The sequence below is a fragment of the Dryobates pubescens genome, chromosome 20 (genome assembly GCF_014839835.1).
Source record: "Dryobates pubescens isolate bDryPub1 chromosome 20, bDryPub1.pri, whole genome shotgun sequence".
Classification (NCBI taxonomy): domain Eukaryota; kingdom Metazoa; phylum Chordata; class Aves; order Piciformes; family Picidae; genus Dryobates; species Dryobates pubescens.
This window is the reverse complement of record NC_071631.1, coordinates 12,051,165-12,071,185: the sequence shown is the minus strand read 5'-3', so window position 1 is coordinate 12,071,185 and position 20,021 is coordinate 12,051,165. Positions and strand designations below refer to the sequence as shown.

Here is a 20,021-nt window from a genome sequence, read left to right as displayed (position 1 = left end):
ATCTGCCCCAGCAACAGATCATCACCACTCACCAGTTCTAAGGGGGAAAAGCCTTCCATTATGCGCACCAGGGAATCCCATTCTCCACCAAGGAATCCCACAACTGGGGACATCCCAGCCAAGCCTGAGGGGAGCAGGAAGGCCGGATGCATTCCTGGCATCCCCACAGTCAAATCCTCATCACCCCTAGACTAAACAACAGGCACTGAGCAAAGGCACCCGAGACTCTCTGCCAAACTGTTCTGCTTAAGGATTAAACCACACACAGATAACAAAGCCTATTTTAAAGGAGGCTTCCGGGGGAGAAGCCATGCTGCCGGAGCTGTACCTGGACTTGCTTGCACCAGCTGGCCCTCTTCCAGCTGAGACAGAAATGAAGTCCTAGTCAAAGAGAGCAAACACAAAGGAGTGTAAATTCATCCACTTCTTACGGTTTTAGTAGCACAAATATATCTTCCGGAGCAGCCACTTCCCAGAGGTAGCCTCCGCTGCCCGCCCATGGGTTGCTGTGAAATCTCCACAGCCATGACCACAGTGCCTGCTCCATCACCACCTTCCTCCTCCCACAGGCTTCATCTGTGTGAAAGCCTTTAAATTTTGCCATCCAGGCAGACAAAGCCTGGAGTCAGACCATGCCTTTTTGATGTAAATGTCTTTGGGACACATCTGCGGGTGACAAGGAGGCTGGTGTTGGTGACAGTGGCTTGGTGGCTGGGGTGGAGAAGCATGAGAAAAGCTCTCTCACCAGTTCTGCCTCCACTGTTGGGTTGTGTGTCTTGGTAACCCCCAAGTAAAGCTGTATAAAACCACACAGTGTGATGTGCCAGGGACAGCCTGGGCAAGTGGCTGAGCTGACTCCATGATCCAGTTTGTGTATGGACAGCTTAAGCTTCCAGAGAAAACCAAAAGCCAGACATTCACTAAGCACCAATGATGTGGAAGTAGGTCTGGAAATCTGCTTTCCTACCCCTCATTAAGCCACAGAAAAAGAATTTAATGTGCAAGAGATTCTTAAAACCTGCTGAAGTTACAACTAAAGGCCAAGGGAAGAGCTGAAGTGGATATTGTACTTTATTTGCCTCCCAAAAAACAATTCCCCTGCTCTCTCCTTAGCCCTGGCTGCTCCAACACTGCCACAAGCAACTGGATCAGCTGAAGGCAAACAAAAATGCTCCAAGGAAGAACGTGGTACATGGTCTGTGCTGGACAGGGATGTTTCCTGCAAGTCCTTTATCTGTGTCTTCCCTTGTGGTTGTTTGCAATAACTCCTTGGAAACAGCAAACTTGAAACCTGTTTCCTTAACAACTCATTTCAGGGCTTCTCAGAAGGAGGGAGCCGAGTCTGCTGTGGTCATGGGGCTGAGATGTCTCCCAGGTCTGGGTTTTCTGCCTCTTGTTTTGGTGCCACATTGCTTCTGGCTCGTTTGGTGGTCATTGCACATCCAGGTCTGAGCACACCATCACTGCTGCCAGACCCTTGACTGTGCCCCATGTCCACACTACAGCTCCCACTTTGATGTCTCAACAGTTGAAGCACTACTTATTTTTGGGTTGTTTTTCAAACCATAAACCACATTTTGAGACAAGAAGTTAGAAAGGCAAGCACACTTGCATGACTGTGATGGATTTTTCCCAGCGTGTACCAGGATCAGGACATGCCTGAAAGACGCAAGAGATCCCAAGGAGACAGCCCAAAATTGCCTCTAAACTCTCCAGTCCTCCACTCCTCCTCCTGAAGCTTTTCTCCAAAAGCCAGATATCTAAATCTCATTTCATACCAAGCCTGGAAATGCCAGCAGGCTAAACAGAGCTCTTGAGTCACTTCTCACACTTTGCCTCTCCTTTCTGGCTCTGATTAATGGCTGAGACACATGGAGGGGGAGCTTCTGAAGACACCTCCCAGAGACAACCAGCCAACACCTCACCCCATGAGCAACCAAATTTGCTTTGGCAAAGAGGAGATGATCTCAGTGCCACTGCCCAGAGATGGATACTTTCTTTTTTTACAAATTCAGTCAGAGCAATGAAAATAGAGACAGAAACCCCTGCATCTCCATCTGGAAAGCTGCACAGCAGGTAGTCTTGAACTGCTGGCACAACACATGAGCAGATGATGCTGCATTCACCTACCATTAAAAATCCCAAGGTTCCTGAAGATAAGAATGTTTGGTATCAGGAAAAAATTCTTTCCTGCAAGAGTGGTCAGGCATTGGAAAAGGCAGCCCAGGGAAGTGGTGGAAACACCATCCCTGGAAGTGTTTAAGAAATGTGTGGACATGGCACTTTGGGACATGGTTTAATGGCCATGGTGGTGTTAGGCTGACAGCTGGACTCGATGATCTAAGAGGGCTTCTCCAGCTGAAACAATTCTATGATCTATGCACTAAGAAGAGCATGGCATGCCATGGCCTGGGCACAGTTCACCCAGTGACCACACACTGGCTGATCCCAAACTATTTGCCAATCTCATTAGCACCCAGAATGCTGGAAATGCAATTCCCTGTCCTGCCCTGTCAGCGACCATGCCCCAGAACCCAGCCAGGTCAGCAGCTGCCCCAGGGTTTTCAGCCTGCTCCTCTGACTCAATCCTGCAACCTGTAATAACCCCAGCACAGGAGAGGCCGCAAACCAAAGCAGCAGGGCTTTTGCAAGGAACCACATAGGTGCAGCTAACAAAGCAGGCAGCCAAGGTTGTGCAACCTCTGCTGGGATCAGGTCAGGGTTATTCCAGTCTCAGGGCTGCAAGAACATTCGCAACTCACGGCAGCTGACGTAGCTCTGCTCTGCTGAGGCAAAAACATAGTGGAGACAAAGATCTTCAGCTTCACTGCAAGGTAAAATCACAAGGTCAGCCCTCTGCGCCTGCCTCAAGATTGGCCTCCAGCAGGAGATGGTTTGGTGGTGAAGCTCTGAGCAGCACAAGAACAAAACACTGGAGGAAGGCGAAGCACAAAGCTTTGCAATAAAGACTCCAGCAGACTAATCTCTGGATCCCACAGTGCAGAAACACAGAGAAATGTCACCAAACTGTGCAAATATCAGAACCTATTTGCCTGCCTTTCAATAAGCTCTGTATTTCAGTAATTCAATTTTGAAGGTAATTTCCTGCCTCGGGCAAACCTTTTTTATTCTGTCCATTTTCCTCTTAACACATCCTGCAAAAGGGCTGCAGGCTGCCCTGTTTATTTGTGTCAATACAGAGACCAGAGGGATGCTATTTCTTATCTGTCTGCAGATTTTGGTTGTGAGAGTCTGTTTGTCACTCTGGGAAATGTGCATCTTGAAATTTTAGAAGAGTTAAGATCTCCCAAGTGTGAAGAGGAAGAGACGTTTTGATAGAGATTAGACATGAGACCCTGTGCTAAGACACGTCCTGAACACAGGGTTGCAGGGACTCCGGGCAGGGGGCAAGGAGCTGGTACAGCTTTTGGGTAACTGTAGCCCTCTGTAATCTCCCAGCAAACAAAACTGAGCCCCACTGCAGCTCTAGTCCATCAGAGCTTGCAGGGAGCACTGGGGTAATCATGTGGTGCAGAAACCTTCCAGTAGGTTTTGTGGGACACCACCACCCAGCACCAGTTTGGAGGTGAAGACTGGCTGAGACACAGAGACCACTGTGGAGGCACATCCACAACACCACAAAGCACAAAGCTCAGTGCCTGTACATGTCCCCATCTCCCACAGGCTGATAGAAATCCTACAGGGATCCAAGCCTTTTCCTTCCTTCTCACCTTGCTTTGCCTAGCTATTTTTCCACTCATCAGCTCAATTTCATGGGTGCAACCAAGCCTTCTCCTCATCACACACAAGAGAAAAACCATTTCCACTCCTCTCCTTCTGTGGCACCACCTCAAACACCCCCAAATCCTGCAAATCACTTGCAGCTGTCCAACCTGAGGCTGTGAGAGCCAAAAGCACACAACAGCTCAGAGAAATCTTACTGAGGTCCAAGTGATGCCAAAAAGGACTTTGTTTTCTGCTCCTCGTGGCCACTGGAGCAGGTCACAACCCTCATGGGGCTCTTACACCTCCAGCATTTGGGCATCTGCATCCTCCTGTTGCTCTGGGAGAGACATGACGGTTGCAGGGATCTCACGGAGAAACAGAGGCCTTTGGGAGCTTTGTGGTCTCTCCCTTTGCCCCCATTATCATGAGAAATCACAGCAGTGGAGCTCTGGGGAGGTGAGCAGCAGGGGCACTCACTCCCTGCAGTCACCAATAAACCACCAATCAAGCCCGTATTTTCTCTCTGTCAAGGTCCACTGCCTCCCCATCCCAGAGCCTATTTTCTTTGCCGCTTATCTCCAGCTAGGAAATCCACAGGAACAGCAAGCCAGGGAAGCTGCCTGTCAAGGGCCTCCCTCCAGCCCTCATGGGCATTTTCATGAGGGACCTCTTTTCCTTTAGTTGCTGCTTTGTTTCCAGACCCTCAGCTGTCTGCTTGTAGTGGGAGTTTGCTGGAATCAGAACTGGAGAAAAGCTCTTGGAATTCACCCGGGGAACAAAAGGGCTTTTGTGCAGGAGGATTTGGAGGACGAGGCCACTCTCATTGTGGCTACCTTCATTTCTGCTTTCTCCCTGCCAAGAAGCACCTGCCAGCAGCCCCAGAGGAGGTGGGTGGCTGCCCATGCATGGGGGGCCACGTGGGCAGAAGGACGGACACTTCCCCTGCCCGCAGGCAGCAGAAGCGGAGCACTACAGGCAGGAGACTGAAGAGCTTTCCAAATGTTCATGCATCATGGTGTGCAAACCTTAACCCAAGCCTTACAGCCAAGCTTCATGCCCTGGGTCTGCCCTTGCGTGGAGGGTGGGGTGGGCTCTGCTCCTCATTACAGTCACAGCTTCCTATGAAGTCTCCAAAGGGATGGGCAGGCTCTGCTGTGCTGGTTGTTGCTCCAGAGTGATGCAGCCCCATGGATGAAGGGTTGAAGCTCCCATGGCCAATGCATCAGTGGGGATGGTGCAGCTTTGCCTGTGAGCTTGGGTATATCACCCCTGGGAACTCTGTTCGTTGGGGTTTTACTTCCCTTTATCCACCAAGGTTTCACCTGGAAAGGCCAGTCAGTGCCCACACACAGTTACAAGGCTCTGACCAACTTCCCAGACAAGCACCGAGCAGGCAGCAGCAAGTCTTCTGTACTCAGCATAAAAGCAGGTGCCCTGTCTGCCTCAGCCATGGGGGGAGCAGGAATTGCCTTAAATCCCCCCACTTCCCAATCCCACTGCTCCCTGGAAAACCTGACACAGTAAAAAAGCACCCATCTCCTTTCCCCACTGTTGCCCAGAGCCTGAACCCCCCCAGCCTACTCAATGCAATAAGCTCCCCTCTGTGCCAGACAACCTACAGACACCTTTTTGCGCAAGGTCTCCCTCCAGATGCAGTTTTGGTTTTCAGGTTTCTACAATGTGCTTGATTCAGCTGGGATTTTAGGAAATCCATGGGTTCTGCAAAGTGTTTTTAAAGAATCATGACTGGTGAAGGACCTCACAGCTTCATCTCCCCTGGAAAAAACAGATGGGCTCCTGCCTCTGTGCCAGCTGCCGGCATGCCAAGGGGTGACAAACCTGTGCACCCAGCAGAGCAGACAAGGGGCAGCCGCCCTGGCAGCATCAGCACCACACTTTCTCAAAGCCAAGGCGTCTCAGAGCTGTCAGATGTGCTGCCAGCCTGGGGAAATGCAAATTGCTTTGGAAAAGGAAGGTGACATTTCCACCCGCTGCTGATTTCTGCTGTGCTGCAGACTCAAAAGCCCAATTCAAGCCTGCGGCTCCAGCTCTGAAGGTTCTTGTGTCTCGATGGTGCTTACATTTAAGCACGTGCTTACTGGGAACACACATTCCTATTAGAGCTGTCTGAAGTGCCAGGCTGAGCAGGAACATGTAACTAAAGGCTCTGCCAGACTGTTGTCCTAGCCTTTAGCTACATCAAGCATCTGTCCCTTGGGTACCCAGCTGCAGGCTCCAGCCTATTTCTCTGCCGTACCCACCAGAAGGGACAACCCACACAGACACTGGCACAAGTCCCTCTGCAAGCAGTGGTGCCAGCCAGGCTGCAGGTTCCTCATCATTGCTTCACAGACAAGCACTGCTCAGCCAAAAATTAGTCTGGAGGCTTCCATATGGGACAAGCAGGTCTGTGCTAAACCAGGAGGGTGTGATGGGCCAGGAAGGAGTCCCCTGGGCATCTCAGCAAACTGTCCCTTTGGGGTGTCCCTGACCCAAGGAAAGTACACAGTTGTCCGTCCTTCAGCTTGGAACTACTGCTCCTCAGACGCTGGTGCAGCCCCATTTCTGCAGAGATGCTTTTGCTCACTGAGCAGAATCATGCCTCGTCTGTGGGACACCCGTGGTGGTGTCACCACCCTCACAGCAGGACAGGATAAAATCCAATCGATACCACAGTGTGCAATCTGAGGTGGGGGTTCATTTCTGTAATTGGCTGCTCAGGCAGCCACAGCAAGTCTCATGTTACCAAGCACAGATTTAATTTGTTCAGCATACTGTAGCTGTTGGACATTTAAACTCCACCGCTATCAGCCACCTTCTGCTGCACAGAAAACTTGGGGTTAGCATTTTCTGCTCCTGAGTAAAACCACCTTAGGACAAAACAGGCAATTTATGTTCGAGAGAGAGAGAATTGCTCATTGATTTGGTCATTTTCTGAGCCATGGAGTATCAATAACTTTTGCAGCCAAAGGTGGGTATCCATGGAAATAGAGGAACGTGGAGGTTCCACCTCAACGCAAGGAGACACAGTGAGGGGGACAGTACTGGAGCAGGCTGCCCAGAGGTTATGGAGTCTCCTTTTCTGAAGACTTTCAAAACCCACCTGGATGTATTCCTGTGTGACCTGCCCTGGGTGACCCTGCTTTGGCAGGGCGGAGGTTGGACTGGACAATCTCTGGAGATCCTTCCCAACCCCTAACATCCTGTGATTCTGTGATTTCTTTAGTGAGTATTTTCACCCCTTGCAGAAGGTCCAGAGATAAACCACATGGACTAGCATCCACTGTGCTCCTCAGGAAGACAGCACCTCTGGGCTGAAGGAACTTAATAAGGAGTGTCAAAGTTGTACAAGACACCTCCAGCCTGAATTCCTTCAGTCCCCAGCTTGTGCTGGCCTGTTTGATAGCTGGCAACCATTTGTTTCAACTCAAAGTGCCAAACTGAAGATAATGTTAGGACCGCTCTCCTCTTCCATGGTGCAAACAATGCCCAGAAGAATTTCCAAGCAGTACCTAATGTCCTTCACAGCGACATGCAGCTTACACTCCATCCTTCACTCACAGCTCAGGCCAAAACAGATGAGCTGATTAGAAATCTGGTGGCATCCTCAGATGGAGGTTTGCCTGCCTTAGAACACTGCAGCAACCCACAGCACTGGCATGGAAGGAGAGGATCTGCTTCCTTCCTTAACATATTGTCACAGGGAAGTTTTGTAACGGCTCAGCCAAATATTGTGATTAACTTTTCAACACGTTCCAAGGCTTTGGCCAATCTGCTGTTGTGCTACCATGTTAGACAGCTCACTTTTGCTACTCTATTTAAGGGTTTATTTGCCTGGGTTTGTCTCAAAGTTATTAAAGACAGCTCTGGACAGCATAGATGGGAGGAACCAACTCATGCTCCCTCTGCTGGCCATGCCTCCCAGCAAACTGTAGGTCCCACTTGAAAAACCCTCTTCACACTGAGAAACCAAACCCATGCCAGAGCCCCAGCACCCATCCAGGTCCCCAGCACTGAAGTTTTGGGAGCTACCCCAACACTGAAGGAGGCTTCAGGACAAGAACTGCTCCCAGGTTGTACTGTTAGCAACAGCACAGTGCTCCATGAAACTGCCAGTGGCAGAAACACAAGAGCCAGACCTGCTCCACCACTGCTACAGCTGCAGTGAGTCTGGTCCAACCATGAGTATAAAGCCTTGGTCCTGCAACCACTTCATTAATGTACTTTTTTGACGCGTGAGAAGGCTCAGGAAGCTCAAAGCCACGCACATGAAGGCCTGCAAGATGCAACACAGCTCTTGGGGGCTTCCAGGGAAGCTCTTTCAAGTTCAAACAGCTGTTAGCCAGGTCAGAGCATGAATTTGCAACTCTCCTTCCAGACACCTGCTGAGAGCATACACTTGCTTGTACGTCATGGAATAAAACCAGCAGTATGTAAAAACCAAAGGCCTTTCCCCAAGGTCTATCATGCCATTTTATTTCAGTATGGAAAACATGCTGATGAAATCCATCATGGCACAATGCCGTGGCAGAAGACAGCCGAGCCTTGTCTTTTTTTTCTGCCCCCACCCCAATAGAGTGTCCCTGACACATCTAGGCAGACTTTTTTCTAGCCATATATGTCCACGTGGATCAAACCCCATCAGGTTACATCTCTCCACCCAACCTTCTAAATCAGGAGCTGTAAATACAGAACTCCCTTTATAAACCTTTCTGTAAAAGCCTCCACAGAACTCCCTGTGGAAGTCCAGGGCTGCAGCTTCAGCTATACACACAACCGCCTGCAAACACCATCCTGCTTTATAAGCTGCAAGAACAGATAAGCAGAAATGGGGGGGGTCGGGGGGGGGGGGGGGGGGGGGGAAGAAGCCAAGAGAAAACAGGGTAATATAAATCATCTGTGCAGATCCATAATGTCCATCCTACTTAGCAACCAGGACAAAATACATCCCCAGCCTTGTAAATTCTTATGTGTGTGCTCAAGCCCAAGCACATTCAGTCCCACTGACTCCTGCTAAAGGACTCCAAGTTTAGCACGTGCAGGAGCTGTTTCAAGATCAGAGCATGGGGGGAAAAAAAAAAAAACACAACAAACAAAACCACAACAAAACCCACAAAAGACCAACCCTATTTAGCTTCTCTTTTAAGAGGAAAGGGAAAAAAAAAATCCTTCAGCCCCTACTTGTCCGAATGAGAGAGCCCTGCTTGGCTGCAGCTGCTCTGCATCGGCTGGGATTCAATCTCCCAGATTGCTCCTTGGTTTCAGCTGCAGCAATGCCTTTTTAAAGCAAGCTCCTGGAAAGACAAAAAAAATAGCTCTCTTCTTTGCAGGAGCTGCTGGCTGGGGATGATGCTTGCACAGGATGGGCCCTGAATGCCTGTGCTACGAGGTACAGTAAATGGTTGTTGATGCTGGAAGTGCTGGCATTGTTCTGAGGTCTATGCAGGAAGAGCGAGAGGAGGAATGCTCCTATTGCAGGAAGCTGTTCCAGCCTCTTATCAGACAGAAAGCTTCTCATTTCTTGCGGGGGAAGTACCAAATGTTTTTGAGGGAAAGGGAAGGGGGGGGGGGGGGGGGGAAATCACATGCTAAGCTACAAAGGAAGCTGCCTAATGACATGAATGAAACTGAAGTCATGCTAGGAGGAAGCGTGCCGTGCTGCTGAGCTCAGGTGGTTACGAGCGAGGGCACGTTCCCCTTCTGTCACCCTGCAAAGACCTGGAAAGCTGCAAGCCCGGAGGTCCTTCTCTCTGCCAAAACAGTGCCTGCTGCGAATTCAGGCTTTCTTGTCTCCAGAAAGCAACTTACTACTAATCATCTTTGAATGCAGCGTCTGTCTCGCCCTCTCCAGCTGCCAGGGACTATTTTGGGCTCTCCTTCCAGTTCAGATGCTGCTTGAGAGGGGAGGGGGAGGGGGGGAAGGGGGGGGGGGGGGAGTGTTTTGTGATGTCCCCTCACACAATTCACCAATCTGGTCTTTTAGTTAATTTGTGAAACGGATTCCTTGGCAGGAATCCAAGTTCTACTAGAGATGTTCCAAGTTTTATTAGCCCATAAGCAAATTACTGGTGTCCTTGGGAAAGGTAAGGAAGTGAGAGTCTATCTTGATTGCTTTTACTTTCTTTTTTTGCTGTTGTTGTTAGAGGGGATCTCCCAAAGGACAACTCTACACCACACAGAAAGGCTCTCTGGTTACAGAAGTACCTTTATGTATAGTGGCTGTCAGGGCTATAACTGAATAAAGCTCAGTTTTAAGTGTGTTCGCCATTGTATCAGACTTTGTTGCTTTATTTGAGTCAAGCACTGCTAGTCTCCAGCCTGGTATCTCCTGGTAGGTTATCAGGGGATTATGGTTTCCATCTCTCATAGTTAAAAAGCAGAAAACACTTTGAAACACATTGGAAAAAAACCAACAGTATCTAGTGTATTGCCTTTCTTCTCCTTTAATAGGCTATTCTGTCAACCTTCTGCTTGTTAAATGAGAGAAAAAACTGTGGGCATGCAGTGAAGGTCAATCTTGTGGTTTTTGAAAGCATTTAATTAGTACAGTTAAGTACCAAGGTCTGCCTGGGAGTGAGCTTCTGCATTAACTGGTATCAGCTTTTTCTTAGGAGAAGGAAACCTGCAAGAGGAGACTGCAGGTTAACTGTCCATCTCCGTGGCCAAAACTTCAGTGCTGTTTAAGCTTTAGGATGCAAACTGTTACAGCTTCCCTGTCCTGTTGCTAGCTCCAAAATCCACACGGCACTTAGAAATTAAGGTCAGATCCCTGTCTGTGCCTCATTACCAGCACAGAGTCCCAGAGTACCAGCTGGCCAGACCTTGGCCTTCTTGTGCAGGGCTGGGGTGACCCACTGCACCTTCAGGGACTCATAAGGGCTTCCAAAAGCCCTGTGCTGTGGCTTGCACTTCTGTTGAAGCATTTTTGCTAAGTGCTGAGGCTAAAACAAATCTGTTTAAGACGTGGCTTTGCCCAAAGGGGTTTTGGCATGTTGATGACGGCATGTAAAGTCTGTCTTTTCCTTCATCTAACTGGAAGAAGGGGACAGCTCTTCTCAGCTCCTACAGGTGTTTCAATCCTTGAATAAAATGACATTATATGTCATGTATCTGTGCTTTGATCCCTGGGGCAGTAGCATGCAGAAAGCCTGTGATCAGAGCCTTACACTTAAAAGGCCACAGCATCAGCTGTTAGAAAGAAGATATCAATCCCAGTCCTTACAAAGCCAAACTTGGTTTTATTTCTTCATACTTCTGCAGCACTGGAGACCCTAATTGCAGGCAATTAAAGCAGCCCTAGGAGAAAAGGGTGGGGGGGTGTTTGGAAAACGAAGAAGAAAAGGGCTGTGTTGAAATCAAAGCTGGAAAGTGTGCCTCTAAATGAGTGCCAGTTGCCAGTGCTGGAGAAGTGCCCTGGAACAAGAAGCTGATGCCCAGGGCAGCACTGGGCACTGCACAAACTCTCCATGCAGGGCTGGTGCCAAGAGGACCTTCTCATCTGGTGTGCCCTGGTTTGTAAGTGAACACTTCACTCTCTGACATGCAGGTACTTGTGTGAGCATGCAAGTCTAGCGGGCTCTTACTGGGGCTCCTGAGTATGAGAGATGGGAGATGCTGAGAGCTGATGAGAGCAGATACAATGGAGCAAGTCCAGGGAAAGAAAGTCAGTGATCAATGCTGGGCTGGCTTTTAAAATGTCCTCTCTCCCCTTTTGATGCTGGCACTTCTGGGAAGGTTTGTCATTGCCAGATGGGGACTTCCATTACTTTAGAGCTGTCAGAACAACAAAACACTTCTTTGAGTCATTTTCTATCTCTGACCTTGAACTACTGCAGAAGCAATAAGCACTCTTAGGAGGAATGATAACATAGGGTGAAGCTGCAGGTATTACAATACAACCTGTTGCTTGAGTGTCAAATAAACCCTGCTGCAAACATACACGTGAAGAATTTCAGGCTCAGACTCCTACTGAAGGATGAAAAGCAGCAACAAAGCATGCTGCATGGGCTTTGAGACAAGAACAGCCAGAGATGCTCTGAGGCCATTTGGCCCTGATAAGCATTGTTTCTTTGAGTGCAATTACATGTTTGGGTTTAGAAAAAGACTCTCCTTCAAAAGCAGCTACCAAGTCTATGCTGATGCAGCCTTCATTAAAGGTCTCTCACTGCAGACACAGTCAAATGCTGACTCCTGTACTTATTTTGTGTTGCTGCCTTATCTTTGGCATCTCATCTGCAACTTTTCCTGGTTTTTTTTGTTGTGGTGTTTTGTTGTGTTTTGCTTGGTTTGTTTGGTTTTTTTTTCCTTTTTTCCACTGGTTTCATCTGAGTGTAATCAAAGTAGATGTTGTGCTTGGGCTTCAGTTCTTCTAATGATTTTTCATCTGCTTGGGTGCAGACTAGGAAAATCTAGCCTCGATTATAAAATTGCAAGCTAAGTAGGCTAACAAAACAGCAACAGTAAGAAACTGGATCAGCTTTGCTCAGTGAAGTTTTCCTGCTCAAACAGAAAGGGGGAAAAAAAAACAAAAAAGCCTCCTCTCTCTGCAATCTTTCTTACAAATATGAAACTCTATCTGAGCTGCAGAGGCTGCTCCCTCAGGCTGTTTGCACAATGCTCCTTGGGCTTCACTGCACTCAGTTTTTCCCAGCAGCCTAACAAGCCATGGCCATTGCTCCCACAGCAACTGGGGAGGGTGTGGGGAAAGGGGCTTGAGTAGGTCCTACCCCAAACACTCTCCTGATGCAGTTGGATGCTGCTATCACTATGCCCATACAAACTTGGGCCCCCACTTGACTATGAGATGCAAATCCAGAGCAATGTTCACCTGCAGCTGTGCTAGCATCAGCAGACTCAAGATGTAGAAGTGGCTTCTTGGAGCTTCCATAAATGATATGCAGTATCTGCTCACAACATCTTTAAAGTAAAGTAATGATTCAGAAGTGCTTTAGCATCCCAGAGACTTTCATTGTGGGACAAACCCTCTGAAACAGCAACTGGGTGTTTGGAATTTCTAGCTCAAAAGGGAAGGGAAGCTTTAATTTTGGCTTTTAGGCAAAAGAAAGCCTCTACAAGTGAGAGTCTCAGACTTCCCTTCTCCAAATTGCATTTCACTGAGCCAAGTTTACTGAGAAGAAGACACTCGTTCCTTTCACATCTGTCAACGTGCAGAATCTTGTGATTTTGGAAGACAAATGAAAAAACCAAAATGCTGTTTTGCACAATGAGGAGATATGGAACAGCCTTCACCACTTTGCCATCACAGATCATAATACCACGGCTTCAGGGTCCCGGATCTGCTTTCCTGCTAATGCTGCTCTACCTGATAATGCTAATCTCCCACTATTCCCAGACAGGCCCTATGGAAGGGAGCTAGGGTACCTTTACAGCTAATGAAGCTACTGCTTTTTTTTTTTTCCTTTCTTTTTTTTTTTTTTTAATTATAGCTTTGTCCACATCTAAAATGAGCAGTCCTGCAATTTACCCAACCACTGGAGAGTGACTCAACACTTTGTGTAATGATGCTGCTGGTGGCCGTGCTGCCAACTCATACAATACACCAATTGTCCCCAAAAACCACGAGTGACCACAGCAATGGACACCTCCATGCTCTGGTTTTTAGCCCTTTTCTTTACTCAGAATTTCTTCTGCCACCCTTGGGAAGCTGTGATCAGCCTCGGCCCTGCTTTGGCTCCCTGTGGATGGAGAGCTTTGCACCTTGAGCAGGAGGAGACCTGTGGCCAGGCTGAGCATTAGAAATGCAAGTTTATGGGGTGAAGGCAAGGAAAGGGTTGGAAATCATGATCATGTCCATTATCAAGGTAAACAGATCCTGAGGTCCTCTGAGTGCATTCACAGTAGAGGTCTCCAACTGTGTTCCCAACCTCCCATGCTATTTTTCTAGCTTAAAAAAAAGGGGTTGGAGCTTGTGCCAGATGTGTTGGGTTTTAAATCCCTTTGAGAAGCTGCTCTAGGTGTTGTTAAGGCTCTTTTTTTTCAGCAAGAGAAAATATACAGGTGACTTCAAATGCAGGTATTGGGGCTGGTTTTTTTGGAGGGGGAGAAGGCAACTTCATAGTCATCTTGTGTATTTGAACCACAGTGCACAGACTCTGCAAATCTGCCCTGTGACTTGCAGGTAATTGTGTTCCATTGATGCCAATAATCTTGGAGGAATGAAGTGTCTCATCTCTCTAAATTACTCCTGTGGTTTTAATTGAGTATCATCTCCCTCACCTCAGCAGCTTGCATATGTGTCACAGGAGGGAATTCACCCCAAAGGAAGCTCCCTTTTTTTTTTCTCCTTTCCCCCCTTTCCCCTCCCCCTCCCCCCCTTTTATTTTGGGGGAGGGTGTGACTACAGTAACAGATGAGCACCACTTGCTGTGGCAGTGATGAACCTGATCTTTTTTTCCTTTTTTTTGAGCTGGGGGAAGAAAACAACTCTTTGCTCCTTTCTCCCATGCAACTTCTTGCTTTTATTGCTGTAATTGCTCCTAGAGTTTGAGCTTTTAAATGCTTGTGCCTTCCTGTCCCTGCCCAGCAGCCTGATCAGCATCAGGGAGCGGCCACCTTGACCAGCATGCTCCTGGCTGTTGTGCCATGTCGTGACATGGAGACAGGGCACCCTGGAAAAGCAGCCTGGCTTTTGCAGCCCAGGTGTAGCTGCCGGGGGGGGGAGGAGGTGAGAGCTCCTTCCCTGCACAGCCCAGCAGCACTGCAAGCAAAACACATCTGCAGTGCAATGCAGATGGAATGGGAAACAAAACAGCAGCTAAGGCATCTTGACTGGGTATACCGGTTTCCTCTTGCACAGCTCTGTAGAGCAGAGATTTGGCTTACACCAGACATTTCTAGCCTCATACTTTCTATCCCATGGTTTCTTCCTTCCCTCCTTCCTTTCTCACGCTGGTTAATTTCTCCAGCATGGCATTGCATGAGACTTTTAAACCTCTTTATCAACATTTGCCCCCTCTTAACCCAAGCAATCTCAGGGAGCAGGGGCTCCACCTCAGAGCAGGTGGCAGACGCAACAGGGTGAAACAGCAAATTCAAAAAGGCCCTTGCCAAGTGCCTATGTCATGGGAGTGCACTGATGGCAAGGAGCTGAGGTGGTGCTGACAAGGCAAACTGCACGTTGCACAACCAACAGGAGCCTCATGCTGCTCATGGGTTAATTTTATACCAGCAAAAGCCTGCCAGCTACCTTGGATTTAATAAATAAATAAATAAATAAATACAAGCAAAAAGCAATCATTTAGCCTTTGCATTGGTTCCACTGAGAACTTCTAGCTGAGGAAAAAACCAACAAAACAAAAAAGCGCATTTTACATCAACTGCAGCATTCTGAATAGGTGCATGGCCTTTGGTCAAAGTCCATAGGTACACGTTCAGCCAGTGCCACGTGGGATGTGGTTCTCATAATCTCAGTATCCCTTTGCAGCTAGAGCACAAAAAGAATTGCATTTGGAACGGCAGAAAAAAAAACAACCCTAAGAATTGGGTGTGAGATCAATATTTAGCTAAAAGCAGCTCATTTCAGTGCACTATTTATGAATTAGGCCTCTGGTGGGAACTGCTCCCCCTTCCCTTTTCTGATTTCAACAGAGAAATTTGCATATTTGCAGGTTGGCTTCTCCGTGGGCTTCAGGAGTGAAATATTCTCCCGTTACAATGAATCCGGAAGACTCTTGAATATCTCTGCTGTCACCGGAGCCCAGATTTACAGCCACAAACTGTATTTAGCTTGTAATTAATATGGACTTCCTCATTATTATTTTTTTTTTCTCTTCCAGAATAATACCCTATTAGTCATGACAGCCAAATGGGCCATACTTGGGCCACAATTCAACTTCTTCTTAATGATCACTAACATCAATTCCCACTCATTCAGAGTGGACACCTCTTTGGAAGTGAGAAATGGGTTGCAGGGTCCAGCTGTGCTTGGAGAAATATCATTTGCTGTGGATTGCTCCATCCCACTCAACATACTATTCTGCAACTTAAAAAAAAGAGAGAGAATGGTGTTAGAAAAGAGAATGGGGTGATGGAGGAGTTTGTACCCAGTGATGTCTTTCTGAGTGGAGCTGTATTTTCACGGAATCACAGAACGGTGGAGGTTGAAAGGGATCTCTGGAGATCATCTACTCCAACCTCTATGCCAGAGCAGGTTCACCTAGTGCAGGCCACCCAGGAACACATCCAGGTGGGTTTTGAAAGTCTCCAGAAAAGGAGATTTTTTTTTACCACAAAGACTTAGGGAGTCCATCAAGGCACTGGGAATGTGGCTGAGTACTCCAAGCGTGATGCTGGAAGCATTTGCTGGTTTCTGCTATGGAAAGGGCCAGAATCAAGCCGCTATTTCTGAACTCCAGGGAGAGTTTTACCTTCTACAGCCCATGCTATGGTTGTGCTGAAAGCAGAGCAACTCAGCTCCTTCACATGGCACAAGTAGGGTCTGAGGAGCAGTTCTACCTTCTTAACTAGGTGAGATTCTTTGTAGGGAATGAGACTCATCAGACTAACCCTCCGGATTACATGTTCCCCCTGGCAAGCAGCAGTCAAAAAAAAAAAAAGAATTAATCTCTGGCAAATTCTCAGAACAACTTTGGAAAGGATTCAAAGTCAGGAGAGGGCTCAGCAGCTCAGCAGCTGGCTGAAGCTCCGTGCAGTATTTTAGAAAGCTGACGAGGAACCTCCTGTGCAACACATGAAAGCTGATCCTGAAATGCAGATGATGCCTCCCTTTAACTCATCCTGAAGAACGATACCTCCGGTGCAAACCCCGGAGCTGAAACCCCTTCCTGAGCAAAACCTCAGCCCCAACAGCTGAACTTGGAAAAGTTATCCCTGCAAGGAATTCCAGCTTACAGACTTGCACTGCAGAGCGTGAGACGGACAGCAAAGGGACTCAAGAATGATGCCATTCATTGGGATCATGTTTTGTGGGTTGGCTACTTGTCCTTTCCCATTTTCCTGGTACTGAGAAGGACAGACAAGGCCAGCGCTGGTGAGCATGGGGACTAAGCAGCACCCTGGGAGGGTGGCCTGCAGGGTCACCAGCACAGGGCCTTGCCTATCACTGTCTCCATGCAATCCAGCTCTCCCACCCCAAGGCTTTCAAGGGACCCCCTGCAAGTGGCTGCCTCCCTGCCCAGCACCTGCCCCTCCATGGGTCTCACAGGGACCCTCCTGTGAGCAGCAGCAAGCCGAGGGCACCGCTGGGTTCAATTCTGCATTATCAAACTTCCTTGGCTCTTTCTGTTGGAAACTTTGACCATTCTCTGCTTGGCTGGAAAAGATGACTGCAGCAAACCCAAATTAGGAATAAATTATACAACAACTTTACATTTTTCTTACAAAGGAAAACTGTGTGGCAAGAGCTGCAAAAGCACCTCCTTCCAATGTCCTCCCAGCAAGGCTCAGAGTGGAGGCCATGGGCTTCACAAATGTCTTTTTTTTTTTCCCAGGGGGGTGGGGAGACACCAAACACAGCAAGTCCCAGTTTGGGAACTGCTTTTCCACTGGGCCATGAGCTGTCTCTCACCCTCCCCACAGACACACACACACTCCCCAACTGTAAAATGCAACGAGACAAGCAGCAATCTCAAAGCCAAACATTTCAAAGCAGCTCCAAAAGTTGCATCTTTGTGGCCAGTCCCTGACATCTGTGCATCTTTTCACAATGAATGTCTGGAGCAGCTCCTCCTGACACCTCCCCACCCCCCAATGCTTCACCCTGCACTTGCAGGGACTGTTGCATTCCCACAGCATATTTGCAATATGGAATTCTCCACCTCCTCCAACTCACCCCCCACCCCCTTCTTGCAGGACACACAAGGCAGAACCACTCCAGAATAATCACAGAATCATTAAAGTTGGAAAAGACCTCTCAGATCATCCAGTCCAACCATCAACTCAACACCACCATGCCCACTAAACCATGTCCCCAAGTGCCACGGATATATGGTTTTTGCAAAGCAAAGATCAAACCTGGCCATAAAACCCCCAATTACAAATCCTTGTTGTCCCCTGCCCAGAAACACCCCTCCAACCCCATCCCAAGTACTAAATAAAGCACATCCTCTGCACGCGACCTGCTCTCCAAACCTCACTGCTGCCTCTGACCAAAAGTTACCAAATATTTAAAGGATAGGGGTGGGAGGGGGGGGGGGGGTAGGGGAGAGAGAGAAATCAGTGGAAAATGATCTCAGTCCTGGCACAGGAACAATACTTCCCCATGGAAACATAGGTATATATTTAATTCCTGGTAACTCCACTCAAGTTTCACCTTTCATCTGCTGCATGGACTTCTCCAAAAGTTTTTTGGTGTTTGGGGTGGGTTTTTTTTGGTTGGGTTTTTTTGGGGTTGGTTGTTGGTTTTGTTTTTTTTTTTTTTTTTTTTTCACGTGTAACAAGCTGCAATCCACATGCACCCTGCAGGCTGCATGCACATGCAACATGCACAGCAGCAGCAGCCCCATGCATGCATCTGCTCCTCCTTAGCTGCCCTGATTGTGCAAAAAAAAAAAAAAAAAAAAAAAAAAAAAAAGAGCGAGGAAAAATAATAATTAAAAAATACAAATAAAATTTAAATTAAAAAAAAAATAACAAAAATAAAAGGGCTTCAGCGATCCCAGCAGAAGAATTCCAGCAACGTCAATGCACAGCTGAAGTGCCAGCCCTGCCTGCCGGGAGCTGTGTGTGTGTGTGTGGTGTGTGTGCGCCTGCAGAGCCGCACAACCAAACAGGAAATGCAACTGCAGCCGCTCAACGCCTCAAACTTCACCCCTGCAGCTGCATCATCCCCCACACTGCATGCATGCAACTTTCGGACATGCATGCACGGCTGGCTGCAGAATTGCCCCCGAAGAGAAGCAGGAGCCTTACCTCTGGCCTGAGACATTGTCCCCTTGGCTTTGGTGGGGGAGGGGAGCACAAAAGACTTTGCCTTGCCTCTCCTCTGGAGCTTAGTTTTGCAACAAAGATGCAAACTGCAAGCGCTCAAATCCTCCTGCAGCGGGGAGTTGTCCTGACTCGCTGCAGCAGCTCTCCTTGCAGCGGGGTGCAGCTGGGGGGGCGTTGGGGGGGTGGGGGGAGCGGCCCTGCAATTGCACACGCTGCAGGGCAGCTTGCAGGGCGGGGGGTTGTCCTCCCCCCGCTCCGCTCTGCAATGGTGGGGAAGGCTCCTGCTGCACCTACATGATGGGCCAGGGCTGGCAGCGGAGAGCTCCAAACTTGGAGCTGGGGGGGGGGGGGGGGTGGCGGGGGGCGCGCAGGGCGCAGGCGCCGGGCCGACGGCAGCCGCGGGGCCGCCTGGGGGATGGAGTCCGACGGCTGCCTGCAGGGGGCGGTGCCGCCTGCGCGCCCGCGGAGCCTGCGCGGGGAGCGGGAGAGAGAGCGCGGAGCCTGTGCGGGGAGAGGGAGTGTGTGCGGAGGCTGTGTGGGGAAAAGGGAGAACCCGCGGAGGCTGTGCAGGGAAAGGGGAAACCTCGCGGAACCTGCGCGGAGGCTCCACAAGGAAAGGGAAGAGCACGCAGAAGCTGCGCTGGGAAAGAGTAGCAACTGCGGTGGCTACGCGGGGAGCTCGCGGACGCTGCACAAAGGGGAGCTTGCGCGGAGGCTGCGTGGAATGAAGGGTGCACCCGCGGAGCTTGCGCGGAGGCAGCGCGGGGAGGTGAGGGAGTGCGTAAGCTGTGCGTAAGGGTGCGCAAACTGCGTGCAAAGGGCGAGGGCGCTGCGGGTGCGGTGCGCGCCTTGGGGTTCGAGGTGAGGCATGGAGGTGGCAGGGTCGGTGCTGGGTCACCTTTTTATTCCCCAAGCTGCTTTCGCTGGGAGGGAGCAAGGACCCAGCTTGCACCCTGGCTGTGTGCTCTGCAGTGCCCACCGTGCAGGAGCTGATGCTAGATGTTATGTGACCAGATGCAGGGGGCAGCCACCCAATGAAGACACTTAGCAGTTGGAGCCTGAAGTTCTTTTGGGACTAGGAAAGGCTTTGGGTCTTGGGCAGCAGCTGGAAAGGAACATTATGGGATGGCCCCAGCTGGGGCCGTGTAGGAGCCAGGGAGCCATGCCCACAGAGGTCTTGGTGCCGTCAACCCCATTGCTTTTTCTGTGCAGGGCTTCCATGACCCATCGACCCACTCCAGGCACGGGGAAGTCCATCATGGTGTTCCGATGCACCACAGTGGCAACAGGGGATTGGGGTGGAAAAATACAGCAGAAAGAGGAAAAAGACATGCACCAAGTTGTTTCTGTTGGGTTTAGACTTCAATGATCTCTTGGCAATGAATCTG

At 49.2% G+C, this 20,021-nt stretch overlaps 1 protein-coding gene across 1 annotated transcript in view; it reads right to left on the bottom strand.

Annotated features, from left to right (window-relative positions):
* The window catches only part of MAP2K6 (mitogen-activated protein kinase kinase 6), a 43,316-nt gene extending 24,395 nt beyond the window's left edge, over nucleotides 1-18,921 (bottom strand). Inside the window, exon 1 of the mRNA XM_054170758.1 lies at nucleotides 18,616-18,921. Coding sequence (XP_054026733.1) covers nucleotides 18,616-18,631 — 16 coding nt within the window. The 5' untranslated portion in view covers nucleotides 18,632-18,921. The remainder of the gene's footprint in view (nucleotides 1-18,615) is intronic.
* Between the last annotated feature and the right edge of the window lie 1,100 nt (nucleotides 18,922-20,021).